This window comes from Hylobates moloch, unplaced genomic scaffold (genome assembly GCF_009828535.3).
Source record: "Hylobates moloch isolate HMO894 unplaced genomic scaffold, HMol_V3 SCAFFOLD_15, whole genome shotgun sequence".
NCBI lineage: Eukaryota > Metazoa > Chordata > Mammalia > Primates > Hylobatidae > Hylobates > Hylobates moloch.
Genome location: NW_026652290.1, coordinates 34,594,462 through 34,619,803, shown reverse-complemented (window position 1 = coordinate 34,619,803; position 25,342 = coordinate 34,594,462). Strand labels below are relative to the sequence as shown.

The 25,342-nt window shown below is 41.5% G+C and overlaps 1 protein-coding gene and 1 long non-coding RNA gene across 3 annotated transcripts in view; one reads left to right on the top strand and one right to left on the bottom strand.

Moving 5' to 3' along the window:
* The window catches only part of LOC116483568 (sulfotransferase 1C3), a 92,421-nt gene extending 79,657 nt beyond the window's left edge, over positions 1–12,764 (top strand). Inside the window, exons 2-4 of one of the 2 annotated variants that reach the window (XR_009209985.1) lie at positions 6,107–6,204; positions 9,899–10,025; positions 12,652–12,728. Coding sequence is in view for 1 of the 2 variants with exons in the window: in XM_032177739.2 (XP_032033630.1) it covers positions 12,238–12,418; positions 12,652–12,764 (294 nt within the window). In the remaining variant the exon portion in view is untranslated. Of the gene's footprint in view, positions 1–6,106; positions 6,205–9,898; positions 10,026–12,237; positions 12,419–12,651 lie in introns of both variants that reach the window. The other variant, XM_032177739.2, reaches the window with a different exon arrangement.
* The window catches only part of LOC131381319 (uncharacterized), a 49,891-nt gene extending 24,630 nt beyond the window's left edge, over positions 1–25,261 (bottom strand). The window contains exon 1 of the long non-coding RNA XR_009209986.1: positions 25,012–25,261. This is a non-coding gene — a long non-coding RNA (uncharacterized LOC131381319). The remainder of the gene's footprint in view (positions 1–25,011) is intronic.
* Positions 25,262–25,342: the final 81 nt, after the last annotated feature.

The following is a 25,342-nucleotide window of genomic DNA, read 5'->3' as shown; positions in this document are numbered from 1 at the left end:
TAAGACAGCAAATTCCCTTCTGGCCCAAAATGTGTCTATCCATTCATGTGATGGAGACTTAGCTTGCTTCCAAATCTTGGCAATTGTGAACAGTGCTACAACAAACATGAGATTGCAAATATCTCTTTGATATACTGATTTCCTGTCTTTTGGGTGTATACCCAGCAGTGGGATTGCTGGATCCTATGGCAGCTCTATATTTAGCTTTTTGAGGAATCTCCAAAGTGTTCTTTATAATGGTTGTACTAATTTACATTGCCAAGAACAGTGTAAAAAAGTTCCCTTTTCTCTGCATCCTCACCAGCATTGTTTATTGCCTGTCTTTTGGATATAAGCCGTTTTTGCTAGGATGAGATGATATTTCATTGTAGTTTTAATTTGGATTTCTCTGATGATACAGTGATGCTGTACACCTTTTCATATGCCTGTTTGCCATTTGTTTGTCTTCTTTTCAGAAATGTCTATTCAAATCTTTTACTCATTTTTTGATTGGATTATTGGATTTTTTCCCATACAGTTGTTTAAGCTCCTTATATATTCTGGTTATTAATCCCTTGTCAAATGGGTAGTTTGCAAATATTTTCTCCCATTTGTGGATTGTCTCTTCACTTTGTCGATTGTATTTTTTGCTGGGCAGGACCTTTTTAACTTGATGTGATCCCATTCGTCCATTTTTGCTTTTGTTGCCTGTGCTTGTGGGGTATTACTCAAGATACTTTTGCCCAGACCAATGTCCTGAAGAGTTTTCCCAATGTTTTCTTGTAGTAGTTTCATAGTTTGAGGTCTTAGGTTTAAGTCTTTAATTCATTTTGATTTGATTTTTGTATACAGTAAGAGATAGAAGTCTAGTTTCATTTTTCTGCTTATTGATACCCAGTTTTCCCAAGCACCATTTTTTGAAGAGACTGTCCTTTCCCCAGTGTATATTCTTGGCACCTTTGTCAAAAATGGTTCAGTGTAAGAGTGTGGATTTGTTTCTGGGTTCTCTATTCCATTCCATTGATCTGTGTGTCTGTTTTTATGATAGTACCATGGTGCATTGGTTTTTTGAAGTCAGGTAATGTGATTCCTCCAGTTTTGTTCATTTTGCTTAGGATAGCCTTGGCTATTCTGGGTCTTCTGTGGTTCCATGTAAATTTTAGGATTGTTTATTCTATTTCTGTGAAAACATGTCATCAGTATTTTGATAGAGATTACCTTGTATATATAGATTGCTTTGGGTAGTATGATCATTTTAACAATATTGATTCTTCCAATTCAGGGACACGGAATATCTTTCCATTTTTTGGTGTCTTCTTCAACTTCTTTCATCAGTGTTTTGTAGTTTTCATTATAAAGATCTTTCAGTTCTTTGATAAAGTTAATTCCTAGGTATTTAATTTTATTTGCAGTTATTATAATCAGGAGTACTTCTAAAATTTCTTTTTCAGATCATTCACCGTTGTCAGAAATGCTACTTATTTTTGTATGTTGATTTTGTATCCTGCTGTGTTACCAAATTTTTTTATCAGCTCTAATAGTTCTTCTATGGGGTCTTTAGGATTTTCCAAATATAAGATTATATCATCTGCAAACAAGGATAATTTAACTTCTTCCTTTCCAATTTGGATGTCTTTTATTTCCTTCTCTTCCCTGATTGTTCTAGCTAAGACTCCTAGTACTGTATTGAATAACTGTGGTGACAGTGGGCATCCTTGTCATGTTCCAGATTTTAGAGCAAAGGCTTTCAGTTTTTCCCCATTCAGTATGATACTAGCTGTGGGTCTGTCATATATGGCTTTTATTATGTTGAGGTATGTTTCTTCTATACCCAGTTTTATGAGGGTTTTCATCATGAGTTCCCACATGCTCCAGAGGTGCCATCTTGGAGCCAGAGACTACAGTCGAAAACCTTAGAAGTGGTGTTCTATTGTACTGTGACTAAACCGGCATTCAAACCACAAGATGTAGTCCTGCCCTCTCTTCCTTCCGCTTTCCAAAGGCAGAGAGCCTCATCCCATGGCCACCGCCACCACAGGCCCATAGGGAATACTGCCAGACTACCACTGATGTTCCCTTAAGGCCCAAGGGCTCCTCAGTCAACTTGTGGTGAATGTTGCCTGGCCTGGGACACACCCATCAGGGAAGTGGTCTCCCCTCTGCCCCAGGGAAGGTCCAGAAATGTCATCCAAGAGCCAAGTTCTGGAATTAGAGTCTCCAACAGCCTACTTGGTGCCGTACCCCACTGTGGCCAAGCTGGTACCTGAAGCCAGCATGTCTCAAGGTCTCACTCAAGGCCCTCAACATGGTACCTGAATATTGCTGCTGGTTATTCAGGGCCCAAGGACTTTTCAATTAGCAGGTGATGAATGCTGCCAGGACTCATTTTTTTTTATTTTTTTTGAGACAGAGTCTCACTCTATCAACCAGTCTGGAGTGCAATGGTGTGATCTTGGCTCATTACAACCTCCACCTCCCAGGTTCAAGCCATCCTCCTGCCTCAGCCTCCCAAATAGCTGAGATTACATGCGCGTGCCACCACACCCGGTTAATTTTTGTATTTTTAGTGGAGATGGGGTTTCTCCATATTGGCCAGGCTGGTCTCGAACTCCAGACCTCGTGATCTGCTTGCCTCAGTCTCCCAAAGTGCTAGGATTACAGGCGTGAGCCACCGTGCCTGGCCAGGACTCATTCTTAAAGATCCTTCCCTTTAAGACAGCGGATTCCCTTCTGGCCCAAAGTGTGTCTAGAAATGTCTGGGAGCTAGGTCCTAGAAGGGAGTCCTCAAAACTCTGACCTGTGCCCTATCCTGCTGTGACTGAGCTGGTATCCAAGATGCAAGACAAACTCCACCCCACTCTTCCCACTTCTCTCCTCAAATGGAAGTAACAGATCTAGTTTGGACCTATGAGCTGTGCAGCCTGGAAATAGGGTAGGGATGATGCCAGCACTCGCTTACCCACACCAGCTGGTGTCTCAGTAAGTCATATACCCTGACCAGTCCATTGTCTCTGAGCCCAGTTCAGCACTAGGACTCTCCTAGGAGTGGCAGTCCTTGTGGCCTAGACTGCCTTTTGAGTTTATTTACAGCCCCAAAGCGCTTTGGACCTCAGTGGCAAGGCTTGCAGGAACTCAAATTCCAACCACTGGAATCAGTGATTCCCCTCTGATTAGGGCTGGTTTACATGCTCCCTCTGTGGGCAGGCGCCGGCTGAGTTTGGTCCGATTTTGCTTTCTGCTGTAAGAATACAGCACTGAGTTCAATGCCTCACAATTGCTGTGCTCTCCCTACCCCAGTGCACAGAAACGCTCTCAGCACCACACTGCCACTTCGTGGGGTGAAGGAGGGGTGTTGTTGGCAATTCAAGAGTCATATTTTGTTTTTGTTTATTTTTAACCTCTTCAGTGCCTCTTTCAGGGATGCAAAGTTAAAACCAAGTACTGTGAGTGCTCATCTGATTTTTGGTTCTTATGAAGGTGCTTCTTTGGTGTAGATAGTTATTAAGGTGGCATTCCTTGCACGGCAGAGGGGACAGAGAGGTGGGATGATCAGTGGAGCCTTCTATTCATCATCTTGCTCTCCACAATCCTTGCTTTCTTATAGTTTTCATTGTGTTTTATATCTTTATCCATTCTTTTATTTTTACCTTATATTAATTATTATATTTCTGGGTATTCACTTGTACAATGCATATAGTTAGGTTTTCTTTTATGAGCCAATTTGAAAACTATTAATAGGTTATTTAAGCCACTCATATTTATTGATATGACTGATATGTTTGGTCACAATTATGTCATATCATCATTTGTTCAAATTACTGTGGTAATAAGTAATATTTACTGTGTTTCTTTCCCTATTAGTGTATCCTTTTTATTTTCCTTTTTGTTTTAAAAAAGTGGGGGATTGTTTGTTTTGATGGTGTGTTTGGTATTTAGAAAAGTTTGTATTTTTTTTATAGTGGTTACTTGTATATTATCACCCTTTACAAAACCTTAATTCCTCCTTTCTCTTACTTAACATTTTACTATCTGATTTGCTGGTTTCAAAGGAATCCTGTGACTCCCCCTATTAATTATACAAGAGCAAATAATCATATTTCAAATATTAAGTTGTATTATTACTACTTTGTGGGAACCTATAAGGTTTACACATTATTCTTCTACTCTTGATCTACCCTCATTAATTTAGTTGTAATATAATATAATCTGAAATATTCACCATCAATCCTTTTTGCAAAGATTTCCAAGTCATTTATTGATTGAATGGAACCTATTCTAGCTAATTGAACAGGAAAAGCACATGTGTACTGTATTCCCTAGTCCTTGCACATTTAAACCTTTTTTTTTTTTGTCTATCCTTGATACTTAAAGCACAGCCTGCCTGGGGATAACATCTTTTGTTCACATTTTCTGTCCTTAATTTCCTTAAAATGCTGATCAACAGTTTCCTTGCTTTTTGTGATGTTTGCAGGAGTCTGATGCCAGTTTGGTTCTATTGACCTTAAGGATTATTTCATCTTTTGCATGAGGCATAAATTTTTTTAATCATAAAATACAATAATTTTACCATATATTTCAGAATTGATCATATGAATCAACTTTCCTGATACCCCATGGTTAACATATAAATTCCAGTCTTTTTCTCCAGAAAACTACTTCAGATTACAGGTTTAAATACCAGTTTTATTCCACTGTTTTCATTTTCTTCTCAGGGACTCCAATTTCTACTAATGTTAGACCTTCTTCACCTGTCTTCAATGTCAGCCACTTGCTCTCTGAAACTTTTTACTTCTTTCTTTTTCTTGTGTCATTGTCTTGTTTCAGTGCTTTTCTTCAATAGCATTTATATTTTCATTTAAATCTATTCCCCATTATCCACTTTATAATTTAATTTGTAATGCTATTTTGCCTTTTTCTTCTACTTCTTTGTTGAGTTCAATCAAATCTTTTTCACTTTCCTTTTTTGTCCACGTCTGTCCTTACTTTTTGTACTTCTGATTTCAGATTTTATTTTCATATTCTCAAATGTTTGTTTCAAGATATTTAATTTAGTTTAAAATGTTGCATTTTCATTTTCAGCTTTGTAGTTGATTTTGTGGGGATTTGATTTTTTTTATTTGACACTTTGATCTTTATAATAGCTTTGTGTCAGTGAAATCTGTGTTTTTTTCCTATTTTTATATACTTTATGAACATAGTTTCTAGTTCAAAAACATCCTCTTCTGTCAGTTCTGCCTTCTTCTGAGCAGTTTTGTTTATAAATATTTAGTACTGGTTAGGGGGGAGGAGAAGAAATTGGCATGCTTTTTCTCTCTTTTATGCAAAATTTTTACTTTAATTTTCTCCCTCTTGTTTCCTTCTATCCCTTTACTGCTGTGCCTCCAAGGAGAACTTCCCTTTCCTTATATATCTCATTCTCCATCAGAACCTATCTTCTCCATTACTGACACTTATGCTTTACTTGCAAACCTCTCCCCTGAAGTTGGTGCTGCACATGGCTACATCCAGCCTATATTCAGCATTTTAGCAGTTAGCATTGGACTTTCTATTTCCAGGAATACTTTGTCTCTGCTTTATCTAAATCTTTCTTACCTCTCTAATGTTTTTCACAAAGTTTCTCTTCCTTGACTCTCCACACTCATAGACTGATTTCTAATCCTGGCTTTTTCACATTTACTAACTTGTAAAAATGACTTGATCACTATAAGGCAGTTTTTCAACTAAAAATATTTCCCAGCACAATGCTTGCACATGTCTGATGGCTGTTGTGGTTCTTGGCCTTGAAAGTAAAAGTTGGAAGAAAATCTTGCATGCTTTAGAGCTACTGGGGCTATTATAGAGCTGTTCCCACCAACCTCAAACATCTTTATCCACACAAGCACACAACAATGCCCAACAAGGGAAGAAATGTGCCTCTACAGTTTTCAATATTTCATCAGTGCTTTCCTCTACCAGAACAAGCAGTAAATTTGCCATCAGAAAGGAAACATAGGCATAAAAATTATTATTTTAGACAGAGAGCTGACTATTGGGTCAATCTGATTTCAAATGATTGGCACAGTACTAATATCGAATCTATGCAGCTGATGAGAAATGTTTGGCTGAATTGTGTGGCCTTATTTCCCAGGTCTGGATCTGGCTAACAAAATGCCTTCTCCTAGAACTCTGAAGACTCATCTGCCTGTTCAGATGCTACCACCTTCCTTCTGGAAAGAAAATTCAAAGGTAAGAAGAGCCAACTCTTCAAACCGGGTTTGATTGGCATGGCCAAATAATGTCTCTAAGTAGAAACAGTCAAAGACACTAAAAGAAAAATAGCCAGTGGAGCCATAGGGCAGATGGTGGCATTACCCCACATTCCCACACACTCCATTCTGGATTCATCTCCCTTTAAAATATTATTTTTGGGTACATATTGGGAAATTTTCAGACAAAATTATTCTGATTGTCTGCCATCTAAGCCACATTCAAAGAAGGTGATCAATAAAACAAATCAGGTATTTCCTGAGGAAGGCTGATCTCTTAGATTGTGTCCTCTAAGGAGCTGGCAGAGTCAGACCTGAAAGAGAATTATTTGAAGGAAAACCTGTGAAAAGAGGAGTAAGACAAATAAGGATGGAGAGCAATAAGACCATGATGCAAGTCTGACCCCTATGAAGGAGACGCAAGGAAGGAGAGTTGAAGACTCAGACTACGGTGCAGCCGTGAGCAAGATTCATCCAAGCTCATGGGGAGTCCTCTAGCCAAAGTCAACCATCAGAGAGTCCCATATCTCATAGACTGGGCCTGCCTTAGGATGCCTGCTGTGCTTACTCACTAGCCAAGAGCAGCTGTTTGGAAATGTGGTCTTATAAAGAGCATGGTAGTGGGTTCAGCGTACAGCAGCTGAGGCCATCCATCACTTACTTTCCATATTCAGAGATCTGAAGAGCCCACGTTCATGGCCACCATCTGGCTGCCCTGATGAGATTATGTATACCTTGGTATCCAAAATCTGCTTCTCTTCTTTTCAGGATGAGAAATATGATTTTGTCTTATTTTGGTTTGGCCCACCCTTAATACCAACTGAGAGATCAACAGACTCTCAGAAAGCATATCTCGTGAAGCAAGATCCTAGGTACTGATAGACCTTTATTTCCTTCATTTTCAAGAAATATATTTTTATTTTGACACCTTCTAATTCAGATCCTATAAATGCAGTGTACATTGAATGTAGCGGGGTTTCCTTTTGATTTCTGCTTTATAAGTTTGTCTTAAATTAATGAAATGTGTAATATAAACAAAATATCGACCTATTCATTTGCAATGAAAAGTATAGCCATTCAGCAGAACCAAATGCTTGTATCAGCTAGACGGACATATCATCTCCTTGTGGGCAAGCTTCTTTGTAAACACAGTTATCTGAAGATTGCTGAGAGAGTCTGTTGATGTTAAAAAGTGTTTTTCAGCTATGACAGCTGCACAGTCTTTCAACCTTCTAGACTGAATTTACCAAGGAAACCATAACAGTCAAGTCTAACCAAGACTATCTCTCCTTGGTGCAGTGCTCAGATACACGATGCGACTGATTGCTTTTGACATCCTCTTTTTTCTGAGCTTCCATGACTCACTAGCTCTTTATTTTGTCCAGCTTCTGTCTCCAAATAAGGTACAATACAATTGAATAGTTTTCCAAGTATCTGCTTGCTTTGCTTCCCTGATTTGCTGATTTGCTTCCCTGAGATCATACCCAGATCACCTGGATTTGTGAAAACTTCTTGGTTTATTCTCACAGATAAATACTTTCACTAATTGTATGTTAATTTTATTCCTCAAGAACCAGTATTACTTCCAAATCTTGTAGACTCATTGTCAGAAGACACAATAACACTTGGTTAGTCATCATACTAACATCTTTTTGTAAAATCAGGTATTCTAAATAATGTAAACATCTCAGTGGCAGCACTTCCATTTATCCACTTAGACTTGGTGTGAATTATTTGAGTAGGAAAAGACTATAGGGAGTTTAGTCCAAGTTTTTCATTTTATGATGGCATGGTAGGCTGAATAATAGTCACTCCAAGATACCTACATCTAATCACCAGCACCTGGGAATATTACCATATATTACAATACGCACTACACAGATGTGACTAAGTTAAGGATCTTGAGATGGAGAGATTATCTTGGATTGTCTTGGTCTTAAATATCAGCACAAGGGTATTTAAAAGATGGAAACAAGCATATCAAAGGAGGAAATAGGAGCTGTGACAACTGAAGCAAGAATTTGGAGTGATTCAAGGAAGGGGTCAAGAGCCAAGGAGTACAGGTGGCCTCTAGATTCTAAAACCAAGAAAATGAATTCTCCCCAGAGCCATTAAAGGAACCAGCCTTGCTGACACCTTGACTTTAGCCCAGTGAAATTGGGCCTTCAGAACAGTGAGAGAATAAATCTACATTGTTTTAAGCCATTTGTGGTAATTTGTTACAGCAGCAATTGGAAATTAATACAGATAAATAAAGAAGTTCTCAGAAATTTTATTTGACATTGGACCCCACACCTAATGTACATCTGAATATGTTCCCTGTTTAGCCTAGGACTTCCCATTTCCATTTAGGCCTAGAAGGCAATAAGCAACTTAAGCATTAAGGAATATTACACAAAATATATGTACATAATAATATGACTTTGCACTTGCATCATACTTTTTGACACCATAAATGCTTTCATAAATGCTGGATAGAAAGCCAGCAGCAAGAAAGGGGGCAGAAAAACAGAGTCATGCCAGGACTGTGTTCATCTGAGTGAGCAAAGATGGAAAAAGCAAGAACCTAGGGCAATTCACTTAGAGTAAAATAGGGCTGGATGATTGGTTGTGTTGGACACAGAAGTTCCATAGTGAGACACAGGACAAAAATTCTTGAGAAACCACTGAGAATGGTTCCTCCCCAGCCCTGCTAAGATTGCATATGGCAGGATAGGATGGGATGGGAGCCAGAGTAATGAGGGGAGGTGGGGTCACCAGGACAAGAAGCCAAGAAGTCAGCTCCTTCTCACCAGACCATGCCTGCCCTATGAGAAGACCATCACACACAGCTCCAAAGATGGACTTAGCACTGCCTCAAGGGTCCTTCATCCTCATCAGCAAATGAATGTAGGAGTGATAATTTATCGGTAAGGCTGGGATTCATATCATGGAAATTAAACCAAATGGCTAGTTGCTTTAGCTCCTCCTAGCCTAGAACCTAGTTTAGATTCCTTGCTTAGTGAAAGCCAAGGGGAACCTTCACACACTGAAAAATATACCACATGCTATCGTCTGCATTTGTCCCTTCAAAATTCATATGTGAAATCTTAACCCCGACAGTGATAATATTAGGAGGTGGGACCTTTGAAAGGAGATTAGGCCATGAGTGGGGAACCCTCATGAATGGGATTCATGATTATAACACATGGCTGTCTTGAGGCAGCAGATCATCACCATATACCAAATCTGTCAGCACCTTTATCTCAGATTCTCCAGCCTGTAGAACTGTGAGAAATAAGTTTTTGTTGTTTATGAGCCACCCAGCATGTGGTATTTTGTTATAGAACCCTGAATGGATGAAGACAACATGGGTAGCCTCCTTAACCTCCAGAAATATCACAGTTAGGGTGAATGTAGTATGCACCATGCAAACAGGACACTTCTATCAGAGAAAAGGGGTGCTCTTAATGATCATGCTAAGACCACGGCTATAAATTGGAACTGCACCTAGATAAATGGAAGAGATAGTCATCTTTGATCATAGAAAATGCATGAACATTCAATTATTCAAATAGGAGAGTCCAAGATTCTACAAAGAGGCTTTCTAAGATTATGGTCCTCTACACTGAATAATGATATTTCTCTGTCTTCTTTTCTCTCTGCCTCTCATTCCTCTTGCTGGCTGATTCCAGATTATCTATGTGGCTAGAAATGCCAAGGACTGTCTGGTATCCTACTATCATTTCTCAAGAATGAATAAAATGTTGCCTAACCCTGGTACATAGGAGGAATATGTTGAGACATTCAAAGCTGGAAAAGGTGAGTGGAAGAAAACTGTGAGTTCATATTTCCTTATTCATTCACCTGCTGACAGCAGAAAGGAAGATAATTTTCATTGAACGGCTGTATCCATCAAGGTCTTATGAGGAAGTAGATGGCACACTCCAACTGGGTCATCTGGGAAGACTCTAACAAAGAGACTATTTACAAGGCTATGAGCAGAGTTTAAGGAAACTGACAAGGGCTAGTACAGTATTCTGGGGAGAGTACCAGCAGGGAGCCATATCTCTCCAGAGACAAAAGAGGACCCCTTGACAAGAGCTAAAGCCTTTGGTGGGGGAAGCAGTGAGCCAACAGGAAGGGCATCAGGGAAATAAACACAATGTCCTCCTCTTCTTCTGTCTCTAAATGCCTTCCTATGCCTCTTGCTGACACAGTCTGGCTATAATCCTGAGGGCAAAGTAGATCATTGACACAGTCCATGCAGGTCGCTTTGCTGGGCACAAAGCAGAGCACAAGAGGATGGAAAGTGAGTTGGCAGAGACAACAGAAAATACCCAGTGAGCCTCTCTTCCTTCTATTTACCATCGAAGAGAGTGAAGGTGCCCAAATACCCAGTACTTACAAATTTTTCACAGTAAAAGTCTTCTTTTTAAAATCAGCCTGTTCAGAAACAATATTTATTGCATAATATTAACCAATGCACTATGTGACGATGCAAGGAAAATAAAGGTGTTGAATCCCTGGCCACAAGACAATCTTTCATGGAGTAATAAGTTCAAGGTTGGAAATATAAGCCAAGGGATCCAGAATACTTTTTATCATCACCGTACTTAAAAAAAAAAATCACTGCCTTCTGCAAATAAGAATTCTGCCCAAGGTCTTTGTCTTCTGGTTGTATTTATTAAATGTCCCCTTTTATTTGAAATATTCATGTTCGTTTTACAAGTTTCATGCTTGCATTGACATCTCTCTCTCCTTCCCCTCAGTGCTGTGGGGTTCCTGGTATGACCACGTAAAGGGATGGTGGGATGCAAAAGACCAGCACCGCATTCTCTACCTCTTCTACGAGGACATGAAGGAGGTGAGGGCAGTGCCCTCTCCATCAGATCCTCCCACATCCTAGGATACATCAATCCCTATTTAGAACCCTAGTGCATGGGCTTTCCTGCAGAAGAGCCTTCAGTGCAAGTCCATGACACTGTTTGCAACTCAGTTTTATCCTCAAAAGCTCTACTTTTTCGGTATTCTAAATCTGCTTTGCTTTAATTCAGTTTTCAAAATATTCTTCTTCCTCAGGAAACAGCATATCCTTTATAGTTGAATCAATCTGTTGGATCCTGACACTTACAAGCCGGATACCTTTATCTACAAAATGGTATCATATCTATCTCATGAGATCATTGTAAGGATTTACACTATCATATTTGTAAAGTGTACATAGTTGTGTTCAAGAAATTTAGCTTCCTTCTCCCTCTTGCACACCTCAACCCCACATCATAAAGCAAAGTTTAATCCATATAAACACTGGTAGGATTAGTCCTACATATTGGGACAGTGGACTGATTTCTGAATTTCAAACCATGGTGTATGAATGGCTGCACAAATTCACTCTCATGACCCAGTGCATCAGCATCCTAGAATTACAAAATTAGCATCTGAGATGTCCTCAGAAATTTAATCAAAAGCTATAGCTTTCTCTCTTTCTGTATCTCTTTGATCAAAAAGATCCAAGAAATAAGGATTTATACTTCTGGGTCAATTTGAGATTCCTTTTATTCCTCCTCTTAGTGACCTTCTGTTAAGTTCGTAGGTTCTTTTTGCCATCTGTTGTAGTCCAAATACTAGAGTTAGTTATACTATGCTTCACCACCAACATTGTTCCTCCTTCACACAGCCTTCCCTGTTCTCCCCCAGGAGATATCATTGCTCCTTCCCACCAAATCTCCTGGCACTCTGTCTGTATGCAGGCAGCATGTACTTTCTCAGCCAGCCTTGTGATTGTTTGTGTTTATGTTTAATTCCTTTCCTTCAAGGTAAGCCTCTTGAGGGCAGGGACGGCCCTCATCTTTGTGTTGCTACAGTATATGGGACAGTACAGTGCCTGGCACTAGGAGTCACTTGAGAAATATTTTTAAAATGTGTTCGAATGATCCTTTAACTCATTTCTCTCCAAATACTGTCCAAATGGAACATCATCCCCAAGGGAAGACCCAATATGATTTGTTTCGTGTGACTGTTCCACATATAGGACCCAAAGTGGGAAACTGAGAAGATACTGAAGTTCCTAGAAAAAGACATATCAGAGGAAATTCTGAATAAAATCGTCTATCACACCTCCTTTGATGTAATGAAGCAAAACCCAATGGCCAACTATACCACTTTGCCCACCAGCATTATGGACCACTCCATCTCCCCTTTTATGAGGAAAGGTAGATAAGCTTTGTAGTCTAAGATGTCAAATGGAACTCTGTGGTCCCCATGGTCTGCTTAGATTTTCCAGTAATGTTTTATGCTCCATTATTTATTCTTTCCAGCAGCACCACTGTACAACCTTTGAGAGGCAAGTTGCCTGTTTCTCCCCATTCTTGGTGGGGTCCTAAGGGTGCATGCTTACCTCTCCCTATACTACTGCAGCAATCATTGAGATTTTGCCTTGTTTCAGGGATGCCTGGAGACTGGAAGAACGATTTTACTGTGGCTCAAAATGAAGAATTTGACAAGGACTACCAGAAGAATATGGCAGGAAGCAGCCTAACCTTCCGCACAGAGATCTGAGAGCAGTCAGGGAGTCTGTCCTGGACTTTCTTACCAGATTTTTGCCATTTGAGCCTCATGATCAAGAACACTTAAAACAAAGACACCCTTCCTCCAGTCTGGAGCTTTATACACTAGCTGTAGATCCTATGCCACTATGATAATACTTCATCAAAATGTAACCAAATCCTGGGTAGAGTTTTTAATTAAGATACATGATCCCTTATTTAGACACCAACCACATAATGTACCCCCTGTCCTAAGGCAAAATAAAGGCAATTTAGTTCCATCACTAGTTTACAAAAGTGAAATAAATAAAGAGGTAAATAAGAGTAGAATTTCAATGTAAGAGAAAGTGAGCAAGAGAAGAATGAGGATGAGAAGTGGGCACTAAGGAGAATGTGAGGGGGAACTGGTTTTTATTTTTATAAAGGTCAGGAATGAGAGGCAGAGGATAGTCCTACTCTTGAAGATATTAGATTAGGAGGTGCAGGGGGTGGCATGAAGGATGGAATGCTATGAGCTGGGTCTGGCTCAGGTGGCTTCAAGCTGAAATGGTCGCATAACCAAAGAGAAAGGCCACAGGAGAGCGATAAGGAACACAAGATGAACAAGAAACTCAGCCTACTTCCGTGGCCAACACAAGGTTGGAAAGCAGAGAAAGATTTTATCTTTCAGATGGACTTCCGAGAGAGAGAGGAAGTCTTCAGTGAGCTCAAGGGAAAAATAAAATAAAATATTCAGTAACTCATGGATGTTAAGAAAAGCTTAAATTTCACATCTCTGTGGAAAATCATTTTTTATGCTTTTTTTTAAAGGGCTCTTAGCAAAACTGTCAGCATTGCCAAGATCTTCAGCTACACTAATGATTACGTTCTTTTCCTTCTTTTTGTTAAAACCTGTACCAAGAAAATATCTGCCATCATTTTATACAAGCTATACAACGATCCATGTATTATTATTTTTTTAATTTCAGGAAGGTACACTTTGTGGGATAGGTGATTAACTTATCATTAAACCATACAACACAAAAAATTATCTACTCCACCCAGTAACAAAGTATACCCCTTTGCATTCTTTCATCATTCCCTCTCTAGGGTAAGCATGCAAATCATTAACCACATAACAAATATCCCAGTATAGTATTTCGGCAGAGTTCCAGCCTGCACTGAGGAAAGATATGGTGAACTGAACCAGCATGATTCAATAGCAAATAAATTTTTATCAGGAACACCCACACCAAATGTCTTGGGTTCACGTTCTAAGAGCTGCCTAACAATTTAGATAGCAAGCACATAATCACATAATGACTCCCTTTGTGGCTATGATAGAAACTGGATATATGGGCAGTATTGATCAGAATATAGGCAATAGGTCTAGAGTTTATGACTAGGCAAAACTTGCTTTTCTCTCTTTATAAACTAATTTTTTTACTTTAATTGTAAAAATATATCCCATTCTTATATTCTCTACAAATTTCAGCCACAGAAAATACTTCCAGACTCCTCTTTTACAAAGCTCTGCTATGTCCTTTTAAACAATGCTAAAAGTACTGTGAAGAAGAATTAATGGTTTAATTCAATCTTAAAATATCTTTGGTCCAGCTGCATAAAATAAACATGATGAAGATGACCATCCATGTATCCTAGACAATCTTGTGTTCTGATCACTTATTACATACTTACAGAGAGAGAGAGAGAGAGAGAGAGAGACTCCTAAATATACCACAGTCATAGAAGATCAAATTGTAAATGTTCAATTTACTTTGGAACCTTTCACTTAGAAGAAAATAAAAAGCAGCAATGGGAAGTTAGACTCATAAAATTTTAGAGTGAGAATTACAAGAGTCAGAAAGATCACATCATTCAACAATCTTACTTTTCAGATGAGAAGACTAAGAAGCAGGGAGAGAGGGATGCCCCCCACAAACAGGCCATGCAGACACGGTTAAATCAGGATCCCCCGGCCCCTGGCTAGCTCCCCACACACTGCAGGAGTCACGCAGATTGCGAAAGTCTTCTCTGCAGACTTCGTCTTGCACTCACTCACTTCCTCTTAGCACTTGGAACAGCTTGGGTGATCTATGGATTCTTTCTGATTACATAAGAAATTCCAAAACTTTTCTAATGGCCTACTTAGAAAAAGAAAAACAACAAAGCCTGATGGGAATCCACTTAGAAAGGCAGCTCTTCCCAGAGAGAGTCTCTGCATTAGAGCGTCTTGGAGATGTCTGTGAGCAGGAGGGAGCCCCCAGCAGAAACTGCCCTTCCCCAAAGCTGAGTAAAGCCCAGCTCCGCCCTCCACCCCCGTCACGAGGCTTCTGGGATTTCTTTGGCCTGTAGGTACCAGACTGACACCCCCTGCATCCTGCCCAGCCTCATCACATCTCCCACAGGGCCTGCCCTCAGTGGAGTGGACCGAGCTCCCTATGCAGCCCCAAAGACTATGTTCCACTGCCGTTTTCCTCATTTTACTCCTAATAATCTAGTGTGGGTTTTGCTGTTAAGGGAACTTCAAAACATCTGAGGCAAGTTTTAGTCCATATAAACTCAAGTATGGGGAATGCCAGGAAACAAATGACAGAGAGGAGTGTTAGGGACTGGAATGAAAATCCTTAACCCTTTCTAGGTGTTGTTAAAATGATCACCTGGGAGGCCATCAGACCTGAGTGCCTCCAGTGTCCCAGGTTCCTGTGGAAGCAAACCAAGACCCAACTCAGTTACACTGAGGACTCAACCAGTCAGAAACCACCAGTCAACTGGAAAAAGGGCTGTCCCAAATTGACCAAAGCAGCTGGCAAGTGCAGTCTCCCTCAAAATCAGATGAGGAGAGAGAATAATATTTAGATGGAGACTGATGTGTCCCAGGGACTCCCTTAGACTTGGAGCAACCAGTGGCTATATCCCCACAGGATTCCTAGATAAAATTGACAGTGAGGAACAGAATGATTGACTTTTTAGTTGACACAGTACCACATATTAAGTAATTAACAATTGTCTCTCTCCAACTTTGGGAAAAACCATTACTGTTACACGGATATTGGGAGACACCATTACCCTTTTCTACAATCCTTAGGTTACCATTTAGGAGAGACCAGCCTAGGGCATAGTTTCTTGTACATGCTTAATGCCCAGTGCCCCTCCTGGGCTGGGATTTGCTTGCCAAATTGTATGCTCAACTTGTCTTTCCCCCCAGATGCCTAGATATAATGATTCCTTCTGAACAAGTTTGCAGGTTTCAAATACTCCTGCTCCAACCAGAAAACGAACAGGTTCAGGACATTCCAGAAGAAATTCTCATGCAGGTAAGGAGAGATGTTTGGGCCCAAGGGAAGCCAGGGAGAGTGGTCACAGCCAAACCCATAAAAATTAAATTAAAAGAGAGACACATTAAAGAAAGTGGCATGAAAGGGTATTCAACCACTCTTGGAAGGCTTTTTTGGCACAAGGACTGATTTGGTCCTGTAATTCTCCCTTTAACATTCCTGTTTTACTGTGGGCGGCAAGCCACCCAGGTGCTGAGGCAAGAGACCAAGGGCACGAGCTGTTCCAGTATAATAAAACATATAAAACAACAAGAGTTATACTAGATCTAAATCATAGACATGATTATATATGACTATCATTAATCATTAGTTTGTAGCAATTACTCTTTACTCCAATATTGTAATAATCCTCGCTCTATAATCATAACCTAGGAAAAACCAGGCCATACAGAGATAGGAACCGAAGGGACATAGTGAGAAGTGACCAGAAGACAGAGTGCGAGCCTTCTGTTATGCCCGGACAGGGCCACCAGAGGGCTCCTTGGTCCAGTGGTAATGCCAGCGTCTGGGAAGATGCCCATTGCCAAGCGGACCATGGTCTAGAGGTAGCGTCAGTGTCAAGGAAAAACACCCGCTACTTAGCAGACCGGGAAAGGGAGTCTCCCTTTCCCTGGGGGAGTTTAGAGAAGACTCTACTCCTCCACCTCTTGTGGAGGGCCTGACCCCGTCTCCCTGTGATGCTGTGCTTCAGTGGTCACGCTCCTAGTCTGCTTTCAAGTTCCATCCTGTACACCTGGCTCTGCCTTTTAGATAACAGGAGCAAAATTAATGAAAGTACTAAAAGTCTCTGATATGCAGAAATAATGGCATAAGCTGTCTCTCTCTCCCTCTCCCTCCCTCTGCCTCGGCTGCCAGGCAGGGAAGGGCCCCCTGTCCAGTGGACACGTGACTCACGTGACCTTATCAATCACTAGAGATGACTCACACTCTTTACCTTGCCCCTTTTGCCTTGTATGCAATAAATAACAGCGCAGCCAGGCATTCGGGGTTACTACTGGTCTCTGCATCTTAGTGGTAGTGGTCCCCCAGGCCCAGCTGTCTTTTATCTCTTTGTCCTGTGTCTTTATTTCTACAATCTCTCATCTCCGCACACGGGGAGAAAAACCCACCGACCCTGTGGGGCTGGTCCCTACATCTTACTATCATGCAAGTCTCATTAAGACAACTACAGTTTCGAACAGGCGCAGTGGCTCACGCCTGTAATCCCAGCACTTTGTGAGGCTGAGGTGGGTGGATCATGAGGTCAGGAGATCAAGACCATCCTGGCTAACACGGTGAAACCCCATCTCTACTGAAAATAGAAAAAAATTAGCCAGGCGTGGTGGTGGGCGCCTGTAGTCCCAGCTACTCAGGAGGCTGAGGCAGGAGAATGGCTTGAACCCGGGAGGCAGAGCTTGCAGTGAGCTGAATCGTGCCACTGCACTCCAGGCTGGGCGACAGAGCAAGACTCGTCTCCCCCCAAAAAAAAAAAAAAGACAACTACAGTTTGTACAAGACTTAGGGCCAGTAATGAAACAGTCTAGGACATACAACCTATGGTAACTAACCCCTATAGCGTGCTGATCACTTTATCAGGAGAACTAGGTTGGTTTACAGATTTGGACTGGAAAGATGCCTTCTTGTGTATTAGACAAGGAGACATAAGAGATCTTTGAATTTGAATCTCTGAGGCTGGGACACAGGTCAATCAGCAGTACTGTTAGTGTTATCTCAAGGATTTAAAAATTCCCCCACAATCTTTGGGAAATTTTTGGCATGGAACTTAAGGACCCCTGGCTGACGGAACACTTTTACAATATGTGGATGAAATCTTTGTTGCAAGACCTTCAGAGCTTTCCTTGAAAATACCATTCAAATACTGAATTTCCTAGTGGAAACAGGCTACTGGGTTTCCAAAAAGAAAGCCCAGATCTGCCAAAAGATAGTAAAATACTTAGGGTCTGAACTGACTAAGGGGCACAGAAACCTTCCCCCAGGCCACCTAGAGGCAATCGCCTGCGTAGCTGTCCCCATCTCCTGTAAACAACTGCAACAGTTTCTAGGAATGATGGGATTCTGTTGAATTTGGATTTTGAATTCTGGACTTACAGTAAAATCCCTTTATGAGGCCCTAAAAGGAAAAAAACCTGAGTTCCTGATCTGGACTTCAGAATGCCAAAATTAAAAGTCAAAGAGGCTGAGCACGGTGGCTCATGCCTGTAATCCCAGCACTTTGGGAGGCTGAGGCAGTCGGATCACTTGAGGTCAGGAGTTCGAGACCAGCCTGGCCTACACGGCAAAACCCTGTCTCTACTAAAAAATACAAAATTAGCCGGGCATGGTGATGGGTGCCTGTAATCCCAGCTACTCGGGAGGTTGAGGCTGGAGAATCCAGGAGGCAGAGGTTGCAGTGAGCTGAGATCGCGCCACTGCACTCCAACCTGAGTGACAAGAACGAAACTCCGTGTCAAAATAAATAAATAAATAAATAAAATAAAGTCAAAGAAAAGTTAAAGACTGCCTCTGTGCTGGGCCTTCCAGATTTAAAAAAGCCCCTAATTTAGTTGTGCACAAAAAACAAGCCATGGGCTTGGGTGTCCTAACTCAAAGCTTGGGAACTGACTGAAGACTGATTGCCTTTTTCTCCAAACAGTTTGACCAGGTGGCGAGGGTTGGTCCCCCTGCCTCCAAGCAGTGGCTGCAACTTGCAACCTCTTCTGGGAGGCTGAAAAGCTAACTCTAGCTCAGCTCATCACTGTCCACACACTGCATCACATCTCCTGTCTCTTAGATCAAAAAGGTGGATATTGGCTGACGTCTGAGAGGTTGGGAAAACACCAAGCCATTCATCCTCCTTGACAATCCAGAGATGAAGTTAAAGGTGTTCTCGATTCTTAACTCTGCTACCTTAATACCTCCAGAGAAGGAGCCAGGGCCCATACAAAATTGCCTTCCAATTAATGGGCAGGTCTTTCCAAGGCAACCAGACCTGGCAGATCAGCCCCTGCTGCACTCCCAACTAGGACTGTTCACAGATACAAGCAGCTTCACGGACCGTGGACATCATCATGCTGAATTTGAGGTCATTACCTTACAAGGAATTAAGGAAGCCAAAGCCTTATTGCTAGGCACCTCAGCTCAGTGGGCCAAGGTGCCCTTATGCACGCCCTCCAATTGAGTAAGAAAAAAATTATGAATATTTATATAGACTCCCAATATGTTTTCTTGGCGGCACATGCCCATGGAGCTATGTAGAGAGAGGTCTTTTGACTAGCAAAAATAAGGAAATCAAATACACTTCTGATATTTTGGCCTTATTAGAATCTGTAAAAGGCCGGGCACGGTGGCTCATGCCTATAATCCCAGCACTTTGGGAGGCTGAGGCGGGTGAATTACCTGAGGTCAGGAGTTCAAGACCAGCCTGGCCAACATGGGGAAACCTCGTCTCTACTAAAAAATACAAAAATTAGCCAGGGATGGTGACACGTGCCTGTAGTCCCAGCTACTCGGGAGGCTGAGGCAGGAGAATCACTTGAACCCGGGAGGCAGAAGTTGTAGTGAGCCGAGATTGTGCCACTGCACTCTAGCCTGAGCAACAGAGTGAGACTCTAGCTAAAAAAAAAAAAAAAAAAAATCAGTAAATGCCTCCTCTAATAGTAGCTATCATCCGCTGTCCCAGCCATCAAAAAGGAGACTCCCGAATAGTCAAAGGAAATCAACTTGCTGACCTGGCAGCCAAGCAAGCCACAAAAACATTGGACTCTGAGGCTTTCTTAGCCCCACTAATAATTCACATTGATCTCACCAAGTTCCAACCTTGCTATACCAAAGGAGATTTAAAGTGAGCCAAGGAATGGGGATTCACATCCCGGCCCTGGCCCATCCAGGCGGGAAACATAATCCGGAAGGTATCATATTGGTTCCCAGTGCCCTCCTTAAAGATATAGTGAGCCAGTTTCATCAAAGCATCCATTACAGAAAAGACGTAACCCTTCAATGGCATGTGAGTTCTTGATTGGCCCCGACATACAATGGGTCATTCAAAATGTGATCCATCAATGCATGCTTTGTGCCCAAACTGCCCTAAAACTGGACCCCACCCCTGTTCAGGGGTACAACATCGAGGAGACTCTCCATGCAAGGACTGGAAAGTTAATTTCACCACAATGCCACGGGCGCCTGGAGGCTACAGGCATCTTTTTGTACAAAAAACATCTTTCTGTTTCTTGTAGACACATTTACAGGATGGAGAGAGGCATACCTTATCTGAACAGAAAGGGAGCTGAAGTGGCCCACACTATACTAAAGAGATAATTCCCCAGTATGAACTCCCTTTGACGATCCAGAGTGACCATGGTGCGGTGTTCATCTCTCGGGTAGTACAGGAAGTGTCTCAAATCCTAGACATTGAATGGAAGCTTCATGCAGCACAGCCACAGCCCACTGGAAAGACTAAAAAACTGAATCAAACTATTTAAAGAACAATTAAGCCAGGTGTGGTGGCTAACGCCTATAATCTCAGCACTTTGGGAGGCTGAGGCAGGCAGATTATTTGAGCCCAGGAGTTCGAGACCAGCCTAGCCAACACGGCAAACCCCGTCTCTACTAAAAATACAAAAAGTTAGCTGGACGTGGAGGCGCATGCCCGTAGTCCCAGCTGCTTGGGAGGTTGAGGCACATGAATTGCTTGAACCCGGGAGGTAGAGGTTGCAGTGAGCTGCGATCATGCCACTCCACTCCAGCCTGGGCGACAGAGTAAGATCGTCTCAAAAAAAAACTAAAAGCAACTGCTGCTAACGTGTGCCAGGAAACTAATCTAACTTGAGACAAAGTACTACCTTCTCTCCTGCTGACGATTTGGGTCATTCCCTGAAACAGGCTCTAGTTGAGCCCTTTAGAAATTATGTATGAGAGACCTTTCCTAGCCACCTTGGGGCTAAGATCAGGCTATAAAGTCTCAGAAAGGGAAGGAGCTATTAGACATTATTTAAAATTGCTAAATGAAATACCGACTTCTGTTCATGAGTTTGCTTCTTCCCCACGGACAGGCCACTTCACCCCTTCTAGGCTAGAGACCAAGTCCTACTTAAAACCTGGAGGGAGACTGGACTGGATCACCAACTAGCCCCTCAAAGGGTAAGACCCTATGAGGTCCTTCTGACCACGCATTCATCAACTGGGCAGGAGTTAAACCATGGGTACATTATACCTGGATAAAAATTGCCCCCGCTCAGCCTGACCTATCAGGTTAATAGACCTGAAAGGACATGTGAACCAATTAAAAACCTGAAGATGCTTTTTAAGAAAACATCCACAGATAAGTAAAGCCTTCTTGCTAAGCACCACAGTACTATATGGCTTACGGTGGCTGCTGAAACCAATCTTTTCCTACAATGGGCGCATTATGCAGATAGCCTACAGAAGCTCGTAGGGTTTGAGGGCTGTTACCTATCTCTAGCACTTTGGTATTACCTTGGTGGGTCTTGCTCTTACAAGGAAACAACTGAGTACAGTAACAAATTTTTATGAAAAACTATTCCAAAGAAAATCAGGTCTCTGGTGGGCTAACACGAGGAAATGTAAGGCTATGGCCTGGCATTAATATAACCCTTCACAACCCAGGTCACAGAAAATCTTTTACTATAAGTCAGACTGTTCAAAAAACTTTGGAATACACTCCTCCTCCTCTCCTGAAGGAATTTCCCTCGGCAGCCCCCCCCAAATTTTGACTATTAACAGCCACTATGCTGAGGAAGGTTTTTATCAAGCTTGGGATGATTATCTTTGAATGACTGTGCTCCCCTACCCTTATCCTGCCACTGGCCACATAAATCAAATTGTCCCTTTATGTTGGGAACAAAACAAAACCAGCATTCTTATGATAACTGGCCAAATATCACTAAGAATATGGGCTGGATGCTCCCCCCACCAACGTGAACATACTCCAGGGCTGCAACAAACTGCCTGGTTTGCTACCGATGGGACACAGGCCAGGAATTCAATGGCTAGTTTCATATGGAGTGCAATGGCTATGTGGGACTAATCTTTGGCCCTGATTACCCGTTGGCTGGACAGGACAATATGCTCTGGGATTCCCACAGGTCCAGGGCCATTTGGCAAAAAACCAACGGACAATCTGGAAATTTCCCAAATGTGTTGCACCAATGGACCAAGTCAGTTTTCCACTGGTATGACCATCCCCTCTCCATTTTTGTTCCCCAAGTTAGTTTAGAAAATGTTATCTGACATGTTGAGATCCTAACAAATTATACCCAGCATGTGCTGAAGGATGCATTCAAAGGCATCTCTTTAGTCACCTCTCAGATGACTATGATGAAAAAAGCAGTTTTGTAGAACCACATGGCCCTTGATGTCTTCACGGCTGCACAAGGAGAACTTGTGCCATAATGAAAACTGAATGCTATGTATACATTCCAGACAATTCAGGAAACATCACCCTGGCCCTTCAAGACATGTACAAACTGAATGCTGTGTCCAACCTCATGATGTCACTAAACCAATGATTGTCTTCATACTTCCGGTCAGTACCCTCTTGGTGGAAAAAATTACTGGTAATTCTAGCTATGACTATAGAAACAGGAATACTCCTTGCCTGTGGATTATACTGCTGTGGCACTATGTATGTGGGATTGCAAGATCGCCCTTCTGAAGCTCCTGACACCCTGTTCAACAATGTTACAACAAAATTGCCTAAGTCCCGGGACATGTGAATATTTTCAACAGCAGGTAAATAAGTTCCATTCCTCAGCCCCCTAGGAATGCCCCTTGCCAGCGGGAAGTAGTTAGACTGCGTCAACACCCAAACTCAAGATTGAGGAAAAGAACAGTGTCAGTGGGGATACTGTAACCCAGCCTGTATTATAAAAATCATCAGGTGTTTATTTTACTTATTTTTCTTTCTCTGTCCTTAGCTTCCTCCAGGCAGGATTGCTTGCACATAGTCATTTTGGTAGAGGGTAGTCACTAACAAGTGATTAACTGTATATCCTAACCCCCAGGGGCTGCTTGCAAGATTAATGTACTTGTTTTTCTTTTAAAGAACAATGATCCTTAGGTCACACTGACCTCCTTGATGGCATCCAGAAGTTTGACTGGCCAAGGGACATGAGCAGCTTTGAACATCAGGGAAAGCCCCCAATTATGTGCAAAGGAAGGTCATATTTGAGAATCTGCTTCTCCCGCCCTCATACTTTGGCCAAATTGAATAAACCTTTCTAAGCATTAATATGTCAGTGTTTGGCTTACTGTGCACCAGGTACATGAACCTAACTTTTGGGGTTCTACAACAGCAACCTGACTGAGCTAATCAGGCACAGCCAAGAACAGCTGGGCTACAGTAGCTCCTTAAGATCAGGGTCCAGATGTTGTTCATACATGAGAGAAGAGAAAATAACCATCACGTGCAGCATCAGACATTCAATGACACAAATCCTCAAAATCAGATGCTTTAAAAAATGAAGCCAATGGCTGGGCATGGTGGCTCATGCCAGTAATCCCAGCACTTTGGGAGGCCAAGGCAGGAGGATCTCTTGAGCTCAGGAGTTCAAGACCAACCTGGGCAACAAAGTGAGACCTTATCTCTACCAAAAATTTAAAAATAAATTAATTAATAAAAATAATTAAAAAATGAAGCCAGGTTGCTCAAGTATTCATCAAGTATTTACTGAGGCTTACTATGTGTTATGACAATGAGACATTTCTTTGAGCCATCAAAGGTTTCTGGCTTCCTCTGCAACTAAAAATAATTACCCTCCCCAATGATGGGTCTGTGTGTTCCACAGGTATAGCAGCAGAAGAGACAACTTGGAAAAAGTGAAGGTAGGCCAGGCACAGTGGCTCATGGCTATAATCCCAACACTTTGGGAGGCTGAGGTGAGTGGATTCGCTTGAGCTAGGGAGTTTGAGACCAGCCTGGGCAACATGGCAAAACCTGGTCTCTATAAAAAAAAATACAAAAAATTGGCCAGGCATTGTAGTCCACACCTGTAGTCCCAGCTACTAGCGAAGCTGAGGTGGGAAGATCACTTGAGCCAGGAGGCAGAGGTTGCAGTGAGCCTAGATGGCACCACTGCATTCCAGTCTGGGTGACAGAGCAAGACCCTGTCTCAAAAAAAAAAAAAAGGTAAACCACAACTCCACTTAAGAGGAGAGGCAACTGGAGAAAGATCCCAGGAGGTTATACTCAACAACAGAGCAATAACACAGTAGTCTTGCCAGATATCCACAGCCTTTAAATGGACATATTCTACTCTGTTCATCACCTTTATAAAAGTTTTCAAGTTTTCTGGATAGTTCTACCCAGTTGATGGCAATTATCCTGCCAGGTAAATTACTCACTATAATTGAATAAACCAGCAATCTGGTTTGTCAGTCAGTCTCTCTTGCTCAATTGACAATCCCTAAAAGTTCATCCACTCCTGTGTGAGATGGTATATCTGACAATTCAGTCAAAGGAAGTTGGTCAAATCCCACAACTGACTGCCAAAGAAAGTAATATCTAATCACAAAAATACCACAATTAATTACAGGTAGTAACTAGGTTCTAAAGAAATTATCTCCTAAGTAGATTTTAATATAAATTTTGAACAGTTATAGAAAATAAAGATGGCCTTTGGGTCAATAACAGAACATAACAAAAACACTAAAAATTTCTGTACATAAACACACGCATATCACAAGTCTAGTCAGAAAGAAATACATAGATAAACAAGATAGAATTTTAAAAATAATTTGCAAGGGAAGTTCTTAATGCTTCAGTTCTAAAATATTATCTTCTTTTAGAAAAATTCAAGACTGGAATAACAGATTGTTTTTCCTGCAATGCAGTAATTACTGCAAATTTATCAGCAAAGAAGTAAACAGCAATGCAATTTTTCCTTAAGCTTGAATACGTAAGGGAACAATAAAGAAACCTGATTAAACCTGAACTAATTAAAGTCATACCAGTAATCTTCAGGCCAGCTCTGGTCTCCAGGTAGAATTCCAGGACAGGTTTGTATCACTGGGTCCATTCCCAACAGGCTGGATAGGGAAGTCTGGAGTAATTGTAAGGATACCACCTTCTTCTATCCTCGGCTGCCCGACTGGCATTGGGCTTCACATTCCAAGAGTACCTCCTGTGTGAATAGTCCTCTCCAGGGGGACCAGGAGGAGGGAGATGGCATCTCTGGTAAACATGCGGATTCTCTGAAAATTTTCTTAAAGCAAAACAAAAAGTAATAAGCCATTACTAGGATTAATGCAATAATTTTTATTTATTTTAAATTTATATTTT